The sequence below is a fragment of the Carassius auratus genome, chromosome 34 (genome assembly GCF_003368295.1).
Source record: "Carassius auratus strain Wakin chromosome 34, ASM336829v1, whole genome shotgun sequence".
Lineage (NCBI taxonomy): Eukaryota > Metazoa > Chordata > Actinopteri > Cypriniformes > Cyprinidae > Carassius > Carassius auratus.
The window spans coordinates 15384425-15400680 of record NC_039276.1 but is presented as its reverse complement, the minus strand read 5'-3'; the positions used below and the strand labels follow the sequence as shown (position 1 = coordinate 15400680).

The window sequence follows — 16256 nt, the reverse complement described above, 5'->3', positions numbered from 1 at the left end:
TTTTCTGTTGTCTGTCATGAAAGAGATGTTTTTAGGTGCTCTGCTCTTCCACAAGGTCCAGCAGGGACAAATGAGAACAGATAGCTGGATGACGGAGATGTGACAAACATATCTCAGCGGACTAGACAAGGACAGGAAGAATTACTTTTTCAGCTGCCTTGAGTGTCAAAGCATTTTTCCTGTTCATTTCCTGGCCATTTCCTAAAATCCTTCAGCATTCAAAGCCATGATTCAAAGCACACAAACAAATGCACAATTTAAGTATAGGCATGAAAATGAAAAGGCATTGTATTTTCTAAATGAAAGTTCTCAATCTTATTGTGAACGATTCATCCATGCATGTTTATTTATTTATTTATTTATTAAGATCCCCTCAAATTGCGTATAGTTAGGTAATGTATTCAATTTTTTTAAAAATATTTATTCTGCTTAACCCACCCCATTCTTACAATGGACTGCAAATTCACATTCATATCTGCCTTCATCCAATCAACAACCGGTGCACAGAAACAAGTCCCGCCCACTGATCTATAATATAGAACAGTGGCCCCGCCCCATACAGAAATGTAATATACAGCATGTATTGTCCTATATCAAGAATACACACATTCTCTGGGTATTAAGATTATAACATAATATAAAATCCCCATAGTTAAACTTGTATATGTCAATTCTTTCATCATTTACTCACTCTCAAGTTGTTCCAGAACTCTGCTGAACACAAATTAAGTTTTTGAAGAATGTTGGTTACCAAACAGTTGATGGCTTCCTTTTGTGTTCCACTGAGGAAGGAAAGCTCAGCTGTCAGTGTGGAGTGACACGAGGGTGAGTGAATGATGACAGATGGATATTTTGGTGCAGGTTATCTCTTCAGTGTGATGTGGGTAACTAGCTCAGCTAGCCTGCAACAACTCACAGCTGGGGCCACCATTCCTGTTTCCATGGTAACAGTGTATTTTTGATTGGTGGATCTTGCTTCGGGAATTTGGGTGGTGTACTACATTAGGAATTCGGCCATTAAAAGTGAAGTTTCTGTGAGTTACTGCTTCTGCAGAGGCATGTACCATCACTTCATAAATCTCAGAACTCAGGAAGTCTTGAAAGGTTTATATGCTCTTGCTTTTAAAAATCTCTTTGGAATACAGGAACCCTCAAAGTCACTAACTTATAATTCAAAATCCATATTTTAGAGTTGAGATGTTGTAGCTTGTGTAGGAAAAAACATTTTTATTTGAATATGAAAATGGTAATATAAAGGCATTCAAAATTTTGTAAAAAAAAAAAAAAAGTGCTTTTCTTAAGCAACGATGAATTAAATTGATCAAAATGGCAGTTATTTTTAATTTTCTGTTCATAAAAGAATCCGGTTTCACAATTTCCACACACACAAAAAAAGTTAAATAAAATAAAAAATTAAGCATTAGAATGTTTTTTTTTTTTAAGGATCACCGATGCAGTTTTTTCATAACAGGAATAAATTACATTTTAAAATATATTAAAACAGAAGCCAACATTTTGAACTGTATTAGATGCATTGTATTTTAATATTTGCACTTCAAAAAGAAAAGGTTAGAAATGCAGAAGCGTGTAAGGGTGAAGACACTTCCTCTTAGGCATTGCTATTTAACTGGAGCTCTCTTCCCTCTCAAGATACTGAGTGTTTTCCTTCTAGCTGTCCTCAACACTTTTCATCTTTCTGCTCTCTTCCACTCTTCTATCCTGAATATGCCTTCTCCTCACTTTCCTCATAGATGCATTAGAACAAGCATAGGATATACCCACACTAAACTTCTGCTGATCATTAACAGATTGTTGTGGCCTAAATCAGTCATTTTAATTAAAATAAATAAATAGAAATATTAGTATAACTGCCTTGCGTTGTGCTGATCATCTGTACAACCTGACCTTTTAGCTTCGATGTGTTTGTTAGTCCCACTCTCTCAACAGTTTTCAGAGTCGTAATGAACAGCTGTTGTCCGGTCCAGCGAGATTTCAGCTGTTCTCTGCCACTCATCTTCTCACAAATAGGGATAGTTTATCCAGAAAAGGAAGTTCTGTCATTTACTCACCCTCAATTTGGTCTAAACCTGTACAATATCTTGTGTTAAACACAAAAAAAGATATTTTGAAGAATATTGGTAGCCAAACGGTATCGGTTCCCATTGACTTCCATTGTATTTTTTCTCTATTCGGAAGTCAACTGAAACTGTTACCAACATTCTTCAAAATATATTGTTTTGTGTTCCACAGAAGAAAGTCATAATGCAGGTTTGGAATGAGGAGAGTTTGCAACTGAATCTGTTCTGAATGTGAACTGATTTGCATCTTAACTCTCCCTATGGTACTGTGACCTCTACTGACATTGTCTTTAATCATACAGCACTGCATTAGTGTATGGGTTAGCTATAGTGAATGGGATCCAGTTGAACAGGTCGTCACATTTCTATGTGGTCATGATTTGTGAGTCAGACACAGCCGCACATTCCTCGACTATTCTGCACCAGGAATGTTTGCTTTCTGTCTTTCTCCTCTCGTCTCTCCTTGGCAATCACAGCAGCCGCTCGGCCCTCCAGAACAGCCCTCTGGAGAAACAACAGCAGCACTGTTCAGATGTGCTTCAGGGCAAACTCTTTTCCCACTCAACTACTGATCTGTAACCACTATTTCAACCACAACTCTGACACTTGAGGTTGATTGCATTTATACTGCAAAAACATTCTTTAAATCTATCTATCTATCTATATATATATATATATATATATATATATATATATATATATATATATATATATATATATATAGATATATATATATATATATATATATAGATATATCTATATCTATATATATATATATATATATATATATATATATATATATAATTTTTTTTTATTTTTATTTATTTATTTATTCTAGTAAAAAATACCTAAACATGACAAAAAATACTCTTTCCTTTTTAAATTCATAAAGTAATGTTTTCTTGGTTTATTGTTTTTTTTCTAAATTGTAAAAAAAAAAATAATAATAATAATAATAATTGACAAATCTAATACAGTTGAGTGAGGTTTCAACGCTATCTCATGACCAATATGTACGTATTTTACGAGAGGGTTATTCATTGTAAAATTTGTCTGGACCCCAATGACAGGTAAAGGTTTAGAGGCGGGGTTAAGTGTAGGTCATTCGTACAAATTCATACGAATTGTGTAACTCATAAAATACGTACGATTTAACACAAATCGTATGAATCATACGAATTACCCACCTCGTAAAATATGAACAAATTGGCGTGAGATCAGGCTGGAGGTTTAGACATAAAACGTTTCATTCTCACCAAGGCTGCCTTTATTTGATCAAAATATAATTTAATCCAGCGACTCGAAGCTGTGTTTTCAGCATCTTCAGAGTCACATGACCCTTCAGAAATCAGTCTAATATGCTTATTTGCTGCTCAAGAAACATTTCTTATTATCAATGTTGAAAACAGCTTTGCTGTCTAACATTATAAATGTCTTTACTGTCACTTTTGATTCATTTAATGCATCCTTGCTCGATAAAAACATTTAAAAAAAAATTTTTTTTGTGCAATGTGATTATTATATTTGAAGAAGGAAGAAGCATTTTAAAACATGAATACTATCAATAAAGGAAACAGCTTTCAGAAAGACAGAGACATCATAAGATGTGAGACAATGTAACTGCATCAAACTTGCAATGAAAGTCTGGAGGTCATAGTTCATCTGCAGGCGTCCTGTACCCCATCTCTCATCGACTGTCTCCTACAGTACACTTTATGGCTCTTTTCAAGCGCTCATGGCTGGTCGTCATGGAAACATATCTGCTTTTTGATTTGATTTAGCTAAAGCATGCTATAACGTTCATTCGTTTAAATGTCAGCATGGCTTCCCTGTAGAGAAGGAAATTCATTTATGCATGAGGCTTGGTTTTGTTCTCTCTCCTTTAATGTACCTCTGTTACCGCTGGTCCGCAATAGTATCCACCTCTATTGTCAGGACAAAACTCTCTCAAATGAATATCCCATAAACTTTTAATATGCCAGCACGGTGTCTGAAAGTCCTCTGATGACCTCAAACGGAGCGGATTGTGATTAGAAATGATTGTTGATCTGTTTTAGACTGGCAATGACTGCATTCTTCTAAAACTGTTGAGATGAAGGCAGCCTTCGGGCAGAAAATCTACCCTGGAAAGTTTGCTTACATTGTATGACTCAAGTATGAGATGGATGGGGGGAAGGGTCCGTGTGTGTGTGTGTGTGTGTGTGTGTGTGTGTGTGTGTGTGTGTGTGTGTCAGTGTGTGTTGGAGTTAGTCAGGGTGGAACCAGCAATCACAGTTCATGGGAAAGGAAAGAACAGGCAAGGTTTCAGATGTGACTTACACACACACACACACACACACACGCACGCACACACACACACACAGAGAGAGACTGCATTTGATTATAGTTAAACGCTGGGGAGGTTTAGGAAAGCAGGAGTATTTCAGGAAAATCCTAAATCGTTACTCCAGGCACAACTTGGCAGCACGTGATTGGCTAGCTCTCTGTTCACATGACTTTGCTGTGCTTTGGAGACCGGGGTCCTGTAGCAGGGAGCACAAAGAAGAAGAAAAAAAGGCAGAGAAAAAGGAAAGACAAGGTCATTTGTAAGACCTGAGGCAGATTCAGAGACATTGCATATAAATCAAACGTTTCAGAGGTGTGACCGATGAGAAAGTTCAGTAGGACAGAAGAGTGTGAAGAGAAAAAGAGCAATGTAATAACCCCAAAGATATCTAATCTATGAACTGGGACCCTCTGTCTATTTTGAACATGCACTTGAACACTTTCTGTGACGTTTACACAGGATGCTTCTTCCATTTAGTTGGGGTTTAAGATGCTGTTTCAAGTTTTAGAAACATGTTGAAATCAGTGCTCCGTTTCATTGTGTTCAGTCTTGTTAGTTTTAAACAAAAGAAGGTGTCCTGTGTGAACAGCCCATTAATCGTGCTGTAACCAACAAACCTGATGTCAGAGCTCCATCTGCTGCTAGAAGAGTGTAGCTCACTTTTGATAGACCTTCAGACCTCTGTCTTCAATAATACAGAGACTATCATTTAATATATATATATATAGTGAAATTAATTAAAATAACTGTTTTATATTTTATTTAAAAATGTAATTTATTCCTGTGACGCGAAGCTGAGTTTTCAGGATCATTACTCCAGTCTTTAGTGTCACAGTCACATGAACCTTTAGAAATCATTCTAATATACTGATTTACTGCTCAAGAAACTCAAAAATAGTATAATTTATGTTGAAAATAGCTAATATGTTTGTTTGTGGGAAACCTTGATACATTTTTCAGGATTCTTTGATAAATTTACAAGAACAGCATTTATTTGAAATAGAAATATTTTGTAACATTACATTATAAATCTCTTTACTGTTACTGTTACTGTCTTGAATTCTTAAATAACTATCTTTATTTATAAATAAACTTAAAACGTTTAAATAGTTTTGGACATTGATATCCTGTTTTTTGCTTTTGTGTCACATGAACCTGCGGTTGCCAACTAATTTAGTTATTCATTTATTTTTTTATTTATTGTTTTTAAATGAACACTTCTAGTTTATCTGTTTGTCTGTTGGCGTGTTACATATCGGTTATGTTAAAGTTTTAATGTTTTATATTAATGTTCTTATTTATATTTAGTAAGAAATGAATTTTAAATAGCAATAAAGCTAGTTTTTAATAAGTAGATACTTATTATAAATTATCATGTATTTGTTTAAAAAGTGAATAAATCAGTTATAAATTGTAAAAACCAAAAGCGAGAGAGAGAGAGAGAGAGAGAGAGAGAAACAAAGCATGAATCAATTGGTCTTTGTACCAATGTACAACAAAGTATATATATATATGGAACATATAACAAATGAACATAAAAACTAAGGAACATAAAAAAAAATATATATATTCCTTTAACTCTTGTTGGGTATTATCTCTTCGCTAGACTGCTTTGTTAGAGAAGTTGCTGTTCCAAATCTGTAGTTGTCCTAGTTCTGAAGGAGAACTGTTAGTTGTCAGGGAAACTGGTGGCAGGAGGCTCTCAGGAGTGTTTGGAGAGGACAGAGTTCAGCCATTTTTGGAGATGGTTATCAATCTTCTGTCCCTAGAGACTGAGGAGACTCTGTATGTGTGTGTGTGAGAGAGAGAAAGAGCAACTATAAGTGTGTTTACCTGTGTTTGTGGTAAAAGTGATTTTGTGGTCCTGTACCAGCGCTAGTTTCTGTTTCGAGAGGTTTTTAGTTTAGTGACTGCCCTGGTTTCATAAGCGATCGTAATACATATATCAAACCACAAAACTTCCTTTACAAACTGTCTTTTGTGAGAAGTGAACGTTGTGTGTGTCAGCTAGAGAGAGTCATGTTTGTAATGATTTGACGTGAAGCTGCAGCCCTCTGGTGGTGAGAGTCTGTACGTGCACAAACTGATTTTATTTCTTATCTAATTAGAGTTTGCAGCTGTGTGTCAGTTTGTGTTTTATTTATGGCGTTTATTTCTGTGTTTTCCAGCAGGAGGCTCAGAGCAAATCAAAGGTGTGTGCTAATGTGTTCTGTGGTGCTGGGAGAGAGTGTGCCGTCAATGAGAAAGGAGATCCCAGCTGTCTGTGCATTGAGGTAAGGCCTCTTTTCAAAGAAATTCAGGAAAAACTTCTAGAAGAAATATGCAGGCATCTGACTAGTGCACTTCCTTGACTTTTATTCCTTTGGATGACTGAATGAGGAATTTTACACATTTTAGAGAGACGGCAGTCATCACAATTACGGAAAAGCAATTTCTGGCTGATTAAATATTTAAAGCTGAGTAAATCTAGGAAAACTGATTATAGAAATTTGCATGACTTAAATAAGTTGGTTTACCAAGACTGTGGAAGCACTGAATAATACCCTTGGGATAAGAAATACTTTTATACTTAAATGTGGAAATAATATAATTTGAAAAGTTATTCTTAAGTGCAAACTGAATATAACTTTTAAGGACATTAAAATGCATGTTAATTGCAAATAAATTAAAATGCATTATAGTTTAAATCTAAATGCAATTAGCTGAACTTAAGAGTGCTTTTTGGTATACTTAAGTAGGACTTAAGTACATCTTTATATGTAATTTCATAATAACTTCTGTTGTCTTTGAAATGGTTAAACTGCACTGTTGATTAATGTAAAATATAATTGTATGTAGTGGTGGGCAGAGCGAGGCTTCATGAAACACTGAAACAGTTGAAGCAAAGTGCCGTATTTGTTTCGAGGCTTCGAAACTTTACCGACACCCGTCTCCACGGTGACACCTAGTGGCCAATTGCCCATGTTATCTGAAACAACTTTGACAACAAGCCATTTAAAAATAAATACAAATATTTTGTTTTCGTTAATGTGGTGATATTTTAAAATCCTATAATAATATCCTATATAATCCTATATCATAATAATAACTAGGTTATTTTGGTCATGAAAAATGAATAAAACAAATAAATCCACAATGGTCTAATTTTTTTTTTTTTTAAAGATTTTTATTCAAAAATATTAATTGCTCTGCTGTGGAAGGGCTTAGCCTACTTCTTTTTTTACTGATAGTTTCTCCAGCCTTAGAAAAAATCCTCTCACAAGGGACACTTGTTGCTGGCATGCATAGATATGTTTTAGCAAGGACATACAAATGAGGAAAAATCACAGCTCTCTCTTTCCAGTAACTTAGTGGATCATGGGTTCTTGGCAAAAATGCATCTTTTAGGTACTTTTTAACTTCTACTGTGGCACTGTGTATCGCCTGGGTTTCATGGATACGACTATCAAAAAGTTCCCATAAACTGTCCTGGGTTTCTGTTGTTGATGTTGTTGTTGATGATGATGATGATGGGCCTGATGTTGACTGTGGCTCTGAATGAAAGTAAAAACAACAATTAGTTACTAAGTCTAAACTGACAGCATATATGAAGTATAAGTCACATAATTATTCAGATGACATAACTCCATAATGTCAGATGAAGAGTGAAACTGCTTACCAGGAGTTGCTGTGTTTGAACGCATCAGCGAAGCACACTCCAGTGTGATCTGCTTTTCAGCCTCCTGGGCTTTGCCAGGATTTCCAAAACCCACATTTTTGAACCTTGGGTCCAGCAGTGTAGCCAGAGCCAAGGCTCTGAATGACTCGTACCCACCACATCTTGAGTGCAGACCTTCTTGCAGGTGTGTGCGTGTTCAAAACACAAGCAAACCATATTGGTTATATTGATAAAAAATAATATGACAGTTGTGGCCAATACATTACATACAGTAGTATGGTCATTGTGGCCTACCTAATTGTGCAGTTGATTCCTGTGCTGATTGGCCTTTTTTCTGCGATAGCTTGTGCTGCAACATCCTGTAAAGTGGTATGAGCTTTGAAGCAGACACTCTCTGTTCCTCTGACAACTCTGTCGTTGCGAGTTTGAAAGGCTGCAGTAGTGACAATGATTCTTGTATAATGTTATACTCAAAACTTCAGCGGAGCAGTATCACTGTTTAAATTTGATAGCGCTGCACCCACTGGCTCTCGTTGCTCATACAAGCGCTGCAACATGTCGTAAGTGCTGTTCCATCTTGTGTCCACCTCCTGCTTTGCAGCTGGATCTAAATAACCCCACTATCTTTCTGGCTTTCTGTCGTATTTCATTGATGAGTGGGGTTTGATCTAGGGCCTTTTTTACAATTAAATTTAAATTGTGGGCAAAACATGGGACATGCCGAAGGTTCAGTAGCTGGGCACTTAAGATCATGTTGGATGCATCATCAGTCACCATACACTGAACTTTGGTGGTTATTCCCCACTCGGCCATTAGCAAAGCTTTAGCCTCCATGAGATGCTGGGCTGTGTGTGTTTGGTAAAACCTCCTTACACCCAGTACAACAGTTGCCAGCTTTGCCTCTGGTGTTATGTAGTGGCAAGTAACACCAAGGTATCCGTCCATATTAATGGAGGACCACATGTCAGCTGTAAGGCTAACAAAATCTGCCTTTTTTAGGTCCTCCATTGTCTTCTCCTTAGAAATGTTGTACCTTTCGGTTACCATCGTTTTAAGTGCCTTCCGGGATGGGAGGACATAGCTTGGATCAAGTTTGTTCACAAAAGCCATGAAACCCTCATCCTCCACGATAGTGAAGGGCTGCAAATCCTTTACCACCATGTCTACAAGAGCCTCATCCAATTCCCTCTGTCTGCCTTTTAAAAGAAAATAAAGATAAAAGATTAAAAGTACTTTCACAAAACTAAATTTAAAAAAAAAAATAAAAGCTTTTTCAAGTTTGGAAAAGTTTATGCTCAGTGTGCAAACACAGATCAAATACAATATAAAATTACAACAATTAGGAAAACCAAAATGTTGTCTTCAAGCCTATAAAAATATCTATGTAATACAGTGACTAAGTTTGTGAGATGTTACATTTACATATTCAGAGTGAAGCTGTTTTCAACATGATTGGGAGTTTTGGAAAAGATTGACGTTACGTTGTAAGGCTGGTGGACACAAGCCTAAGTCTATTTAAAACTATGGACTTTCTAAACAGTGTTACATGAAGTACATATTATATCAAACAATGTATACCTTGTTTAGATGGCCCAGCAGTGTCAGTAGCAGGCCTAGGTACAGGGGGAATGTTACCATCCTCTGCACACTGCAAAATGGCAGGATGAGTGCTCCTCAAATGGCGCATCATGGATGATGTATTGTTGAAGTAGGCTAGCTGCCTATCACAATACATACATCTCACTTTATTTGGGGTTTCCAAATGGAAATGCTCCCACACCACAGATTTACGGCATCTCTTCTGTGGAGCCTCCATTTCTATCTATTCTATTAATGTCTATATATATCTATCTATCTATGAATCTATATATTTATGAAAGTATATATATATATATATATATATATATATATATATGAATCTCTCTCTCTCTCTATATATATATTAATATATGAATCTATATATAAATTTATATATCTATGAATCTATCTATCTATATATATATATGAATCTATCTAAATTCTATATCTCTAACTACTGTGCTATCTGTCAATATCTAACTTAGCCTATATAAATGTGTCACTATATCTATCCTAACTATCTGTCACTGTCTTTAGTTTATCAGTAAATATATTTAAATTAAATGTAACCTAAATATAACTAACTAAATCGCACTATAAATGTCAATAAATCGTAAACGCTATCTCAAAATCTTTCTCCTCTCACAAAAACCCACGAGGTGAAGGTGCATTAACTCCTCTTTTAAACTTTGTGGCAGTTGAGACAGATGTGCGATTGTGTGGTTTGTTCCCGCCCCTGTCAATCAAACGCAGACTCGGCAAGCGTGCCACGTGGTACCTGTCGGTCGAGACACTTATGAAACGCGCAGAAGCTTCGTTTAGCCATAGTCACGTGACATGGGTGTTTTGAATCACAGTTCGGAGCAGTGTTTCGAAACATCTACGCTTCGGGATCTCGACACTGTGTCGAAACGTTAGTTTCGCGTCAGCCATCCCTAATTGTATGTTCCCTTTCAGTCGGTCACTCTCGACGCCACGTCGGATGACCGACGAATATGGGATATCGCTTCGATAGACCAATCTACTTCGAGTGTAAACTAAACGAGCCAATGCACATTGGCATGCAATTATTGCATCCAGCTGCCGCTGATCACTGCGTGAGTATAAGAGGGCAGCAGGTGCAATGCATACCAGCTTTTCGCTTCGGAGCCGAGCGTTAGTATCGCTCTGCTCAACTGTGTCTGCTGTGAACTACGGGTTCAGCACGCTCTTGGAAGCTTCGTGTGTTGGCGAGACGGCGCTTCAGCGGCGGTCGTTCCTGTGTCGAGTGGATTTGCACACTTCAGGTTGCACTACCCCTGTCGTGTTGCAAGCGGCCATCCCCCCTGTGCGCCTCAGCACTGAAAGAGCATTTCCTAAAAGAGCAAATTCTCTCTAAAAGAGCTTCACGGGTGCGTCTTTGTAAAGACAACGGATCGTCCTTATAAGGATGCCGTTTCACCCGTGCGTTTCTGGGTGCGGTCGTTACCTGGCACCGGGTGATGGTCACGATCGCTGCCTCACGTGTCTGGGCGTCGAGCACGCTGAGGTGGCTTTCGTGGATGAGTCATGTTCTCACTGCGGGAATATGACCATCTCATGACCGCCGAGAGGGTAGGGCTCGAGTGGAATCCCCCACCGCGTCCCGAGCCCTCACGGCTGGATGATTGGTTTCTCGGGGTGGTGCGCGCTGGTTCTCAGCGCCCCACCCCAGTGCCTTTCTTTCCGGAAGTGCATGACGAGCTCACCAAGTCGTGGATGGCACCTTTTACTGCCAGAAACCAGCCGGTGGGCTCCTCCTCCCTCACCACCCTCGAGGGCGGTGCAGCGAAGGGGTATTCAGGAATCCCGTCGGTGGAGCGGGCGGTAGCAATGCAATTGTGTCCTAAGTCCGCCGCCTCCTGGCGTGGAGACCCGGTGCTCCCTTCCCGGGCCTGTAGGCACTCGTCTGGTCTGACCGGCAGTGCCTATGTGGCTTGCGGGGAAGCTGCTTCCGCCTCACACGCTATGGCGTTACTGCAGGTGCACAAGGCTAAGGCTAAGGCTTCTGGAAGAGCTCCGAACCGCCACTGACCTTGCGCTTCGAGCGACGAAGGTCACCGCGAGTTCGCTGGGTCGTGCGATGTCCACATTAGTGGTCCAGGAGCGCCATCTGTGGCTGGGTTTGGCAGACATGAGGGACACCGACAAGGTCCGGTTTCTCAATGCCCCTGTGTCCCAGACCGGCCTCTTCGGTGACGCAGTCGAGATTTTGGCCCAGCAATTCTCGGCTGCCCAGAAGCAGACTGAGGCGATCCGACACATCCTGCCCAGGCGGGCAGCTGCTGCTATCTCCACCCACCCGCCGGCTGCAGTGCCCCAGCCTGCTCGTCGCCGAGGGCAGCCCCCTGCATCCGCCCCTGCTCACGCGTCACATCTGCAGCAGCCTCCAAGTGGTGCCGTTGAGCTGGGCACAGGCAGGCTGCCCCTCCCGTCCTGGCCCCCGTCAAACCTGACGGTAAGCAGAAGAGCAAGAGGCCCTGGGACGGGTGACCCAGAGAGAGGTAGCTGCTTTCTGGGGGATGGTGTAGGCACCTCTCCCTCCCCTGGAGGAGGGCCAGGCGGAGAATTTGGAAATCTCGACAGGAGAGTAGTTTCCTCCCTCTCTGGGTCCCAGGAGGGCACGGAGAGTTGCGGACGGCCAAGCACCGGACCTCACTCATCCTTCGCCAGATGGCAGCTGCGGGCGGTTCGAGAGCGTCAACAAAGGCCCTACTCACGCACCCTCTGCCAACCCGTGGAACCAGGTGAGCCCTGCACCCCACACTCGCACCACACTCCGGCCTGCTCACAAGCCGCCCGAGTTGGGCCCCTGTGTTCCACCTCGCTGCCCCACTGCGGGTACGGCTGTGGTTCTGCTGGTCCCGCTTGTACGGTTCTTAGGCGCCTGGTCAGCGCTACCCAGCCCGTCTCGCTGGCTTCTGCGAACCATCAGCCTCGGCTATACGATTCAGATCGCCCAGCTTCCCCCCAAGCTCTGCGGTGTCCGCTTCACTACAGTGGAAGCGTCCGATGCCCCTGTCTTGCGGAAAGAGATCGCAGTCCTACTGGCGAAGGCCGCGATAGAGCCGGTCCCTCCAGCCGATATGAGGAAGGGGCTTTACAGCCCGTACCTCATTGTACCCAAGAAAAGCGGTGGGTTACGACCGGTCTTGGATCTGCGAGTTTTGAATCGGGCCCTCTATCGGCTACAGTTCAAAATGTTGACACAGAAACGCATTTTCAGGTGCGTCCGTCCCCAAGATTGGTTTGCAGCGATCGACCTGAAGGACGTGTACTTTCATGTGTCCATACTTCCGCGCCACAGACCTTTTCTGCGGCTTGCGTTCGAAGGACTAGCATATCAGTACAAGGTCCTGCCCTTCCGGCTGTCCCAGTCTCCCTGTGTCTTCACGGAAGTCACGGAGGCAGCTCTCGTTCCTCTCAGAGAGCAGAGTGTTCGCATTCTCAATTGGCTGATACTAGCACAGTCTCGAGATCAGTTGTGCGAGCACAGGGATGTGGTGCTCCGGCACCTGAGCCTGTTGGGCCTTCAGGTCAGCTGGGAAAAGAGCAAACTCTCACCATTGCAGAGGATCTCTTTTCTCGGTATGGAGTTGGATTCGGTCGAACAGACAGCACGCCTCACAGAGGAACGTGCGCGGTCGGTGCTAGCCTGCTTGAATACGTCCAAGAGCAGGACGGCGGTCCCACTGAAACTCTTTCAGAGGCTCCTGGGGCATATGGTGGCCACAGCGGCACTTACACCGCTCGGCCTATCACATATGAGACCGCTCCGGCACTGGCTTTATGGCCGAGTCCCGAGGTGGGCGTGGAAGCGCGGCACTCACCGGGTCCAAGTTACACCGGCCTGTCGCCAAACCCTCACTCCGTGGTCAGATCTGGCATTCCTATGGGCAGGGGTGCCCCTAGAGCAGATCTCCAGGCATGCTGTGGTTTACACGCATGCCTCCACCACCGCCGGGGGGGCCACGTACAACGGGCATGCAGTCTCAGGGGTTTGGACGGGCCCGCAGCTGCAGTGGCACATCAATTGCCTACAGTTGTTAGCAACGCACCTTGCCTTGAACCGTCTCAAAGGTCTCTTACGAGGCAAGCCTGTGCTGGTCCGATTGGACAACACTGCGACTGTTGCGTACATCAACCACCAAGGTGGTCTGCGCTCTCGTCGCATCTTGCAGCTCGCCCGCCACCTCCTCCTTTGGAGTCAGAAGGTTCTGAGGTCACTTCGTGCTGTTCACATTCCAGGCCTGCTCAGTCGTACAGCCGACGAGCTGTCTTGAGCAATGCTCCCGGGAGAATGGCGACTCCATCCCCTGACGGTCCAGCTGATTTGGAGGCGGTTCAGAGCCGCTCAGGTAGACCTGTTTGCTGCTCCAGAGACCTCTCACTGCCAGGCTTTCTACTCCCTGACCGAGGGAACTCTCGGCACGGACGCACTGGCACACAGCTGGCCGCGGGACCTACGCAAGTATGCGTTTCCCCCAGTGAGCCTTCTCGCACAGACGTTGTGCAAAGTCCAGGAGGACGAGGAGCAAGTCTTACTAGTAGCGCCATATTGGCCTACTCGGACCTGGTTCCCCGAACTAGTGCTCCTCTCGACAGCCCCTCCTTGGCTGGTTCCTCTGAGGAGGGATTTACTGACTCAGAGACGGGGCACCATTTGGCACCCGTGTCCAGACCTTTGGAAACTCCATGTTTGGTCCCTGGACGGGACGCGGAGGTTCTAGGTGACCTACCCCAAGAGGTAGTTAACACCATCACTTCGGCAAGAGCACCGTCTACGAGACACGCCTATGCCTTGAAGTGGAACCTGTTCGTTGAGTGGTGTTCTTCTCGCCGAGAAGACCCCCGAAGATGCCCGATTGCGGCCGTGCTATCCTTTTTGCAGCAAGGGTTGGAGCGAAGGCTGTCTCCCTCCACCCTCAAAGTCCAGGTTGCTGCCATTGCTGCGTACCATGACCCTGTGAATGGGAAGTCTTTGGGTAAGCATGACCTCATCATCAGGTTCCTTTGAGGGGCCAGGAGGTTAAATCCATCCCGGCCCCCCTGTATACCCTCTTGGGACCTGTCTCTAGTGCTTAAATCACTACAGCAGGGCCCATTCGAGCCTTTGCATTCAGTTGAGCTAAAGTTTCTTTCATTGAAAACTGTGCTCCTGCTTGCACTGGCCTCCATCAAGAGGGTAGGGGACCTGCATGCATTTTCGGTCAACGATTCGTGCCTAGAGTTCGGGCCGGCTGACTCCCAGGTAATCCTGAGGCCCCGGCCTGGCTACGTGCCCAAGGTTCCCACTACACCCTTCAAAGACCAAGTGGTGAACCTGCAAGCGCTGCCCCTGGAGGAGGCAGACCCAGCCCTGGCTTTGCTTTGTCCTGTTCGAGCATTAAGGTGCTACGTGGACCGGACGCAAAGCTTCAGGACCTCAGACCAGCTCTTTGTCTGTTACGGAGGCCGGCAGAAGGGGAATGCCGTCTCTAAGCAGAGGATGGCCCACTGGATTGTGGATGCCATAACCCTGGCTTATCAGGCTCAGGATGTGCCCTGCCCATTCAGGCTTCGAGCTCACTCAACTAGAAGTGTTGCATCCTCCTGGGCGCTGGCTCGTGGCGCCTCGCTGACAGATATTTGTAGAGCGGCGGGCTGGGTGACCCCTAACACGTTCGCTAGGTTCTATAGCCTTCGTGTAGAGCCGGTATCCTCCTGTGTTCTCACCTCAAACGGGTAGTGGCACTGAGAGGCCCCGGTTAGTGTCGGCTTGCTTAAACTACTCCAGAGTGTCCGTACTGTAGACCCTGTTGGGATCCTCCATCACCCTAAGCAGCTGGACGCGGCGGAACGTCCGGCGCCAGGCCTTCATGATGAATCCGTGAGAACCATGGAAGGGCGGGTTCCATATTGAGACCTAAGCGGTACTCGTATGTGTATAGTCCACGGTATAGCCTTAGAGCCCGTGTTTCCCCGGCAGACTTCTGCCTTCCCAAGAGGGTTTTAATCACCTAAAATTTCTCCGTATACTCCTAAACGGATGCTATATGTGTATTTGCCTCCGAGACCTCCTTCGGGAAGGATGGGGCTTCCGCAGCGTCCCGGCTCCAAGCGGACCGGGTACGTTTTCCCAGTGTTATCCAATCTCACCCAGTGAGGTAGTGCTTTGACAATGGTGAGTGGAGCTACTTGTTCTGAGCCCCGGCCTACACCTAATAGGGGCGCAGGCGGCTCGCACAGGGCACTGGAAGGGGCAGCACCCATGGCGCTTTGATAGGGATCCCATATTCGTCGGTCATCCGACGTGGCGTCGAGAGTGACCGACTGAAAGGGAACGTCTCGGTTACGTATGGTAACCCTCGTTCCCTGAAGGAGGGAACGGAGACGCCACGTCCCGTCGCCATGGTTGCTGTACCGCCGCTGAGCTGCCGGGTTCCCGGCTCGGCTCCTCAGCGAAAAACTGGTATGCATTGCACCTGCTGCCCTCTTATACTCACGCAGTGATCAGCGGCAGCTGGATGCAATAATTGCATGCCAATGTGCATTGGCTCGTTTAGTTTACACTCGAAGTAGATTGGTCTATCGAAGCGATATCCCATATTCGTCGGTC

The 16256-nt window shown here is 43.8% G+C and overlaps 2 protein-coding genes across 4 annotated transcripts in view; one reads left to right on the top strand and one right to left on the bottom strand.

Annotated features, from left to right (window-relative positions):
- The window catches only part of LOC113053291 (follistatin-related protein 1-like), a 43030-nt gene that overhangs the window by 16955 nt on the left and 9819 nt on the right, over positions 1-16256 (top strand). Inside the window, exon 3 of one of the 2 annotated variants that reach the window (XM_026218203.1) lies at positions 6573-6677. In XM_026218203.1, the coding sequence (XP_026073988.1) occupies positions 6573-6677 (105 nt within the window). The remainder of the gene's footprint in view (positions 1-6572; positions 6678-16256) is intronic. The other variant, XM_026218202.1, reaches the window with a different exon arrangement.
- On the bottom strand, positions 7840-9930 carry LOC113053292 (zinc finger BED domain-containing protein DAYSLEEPER-like). 2 transcript variants are annotated; one of them, XR_003277206.1, is made up of 3 exons: positions 9641-9930; positions 8357-9258; positions 7840-8236 (listed from the first exon to the last, which is right to left on the bottom strand). XR_003277206.1 is itself a non-coding variant. In XM_026218205.1 (2 exons), the coding sequence occupies exons 1-2, from the start codon at positions 9876-9878 to the stop codon at positions 8600-8602; spliced, it is 897 nt and encodes a 298-aa protein (XP_026073990.1). In that variant the 5' UTR covers positions 9879-9930; the 3' UTR covers positions 8248-8599. The 2 variants fall into 2 exon arrangements, 1 of the variants encoding a protein (XP_026073990.1); XM_026218205.1 differs by lacking the exon at positions 7840-8236 and having other exon boundaries at positions 8248-9258.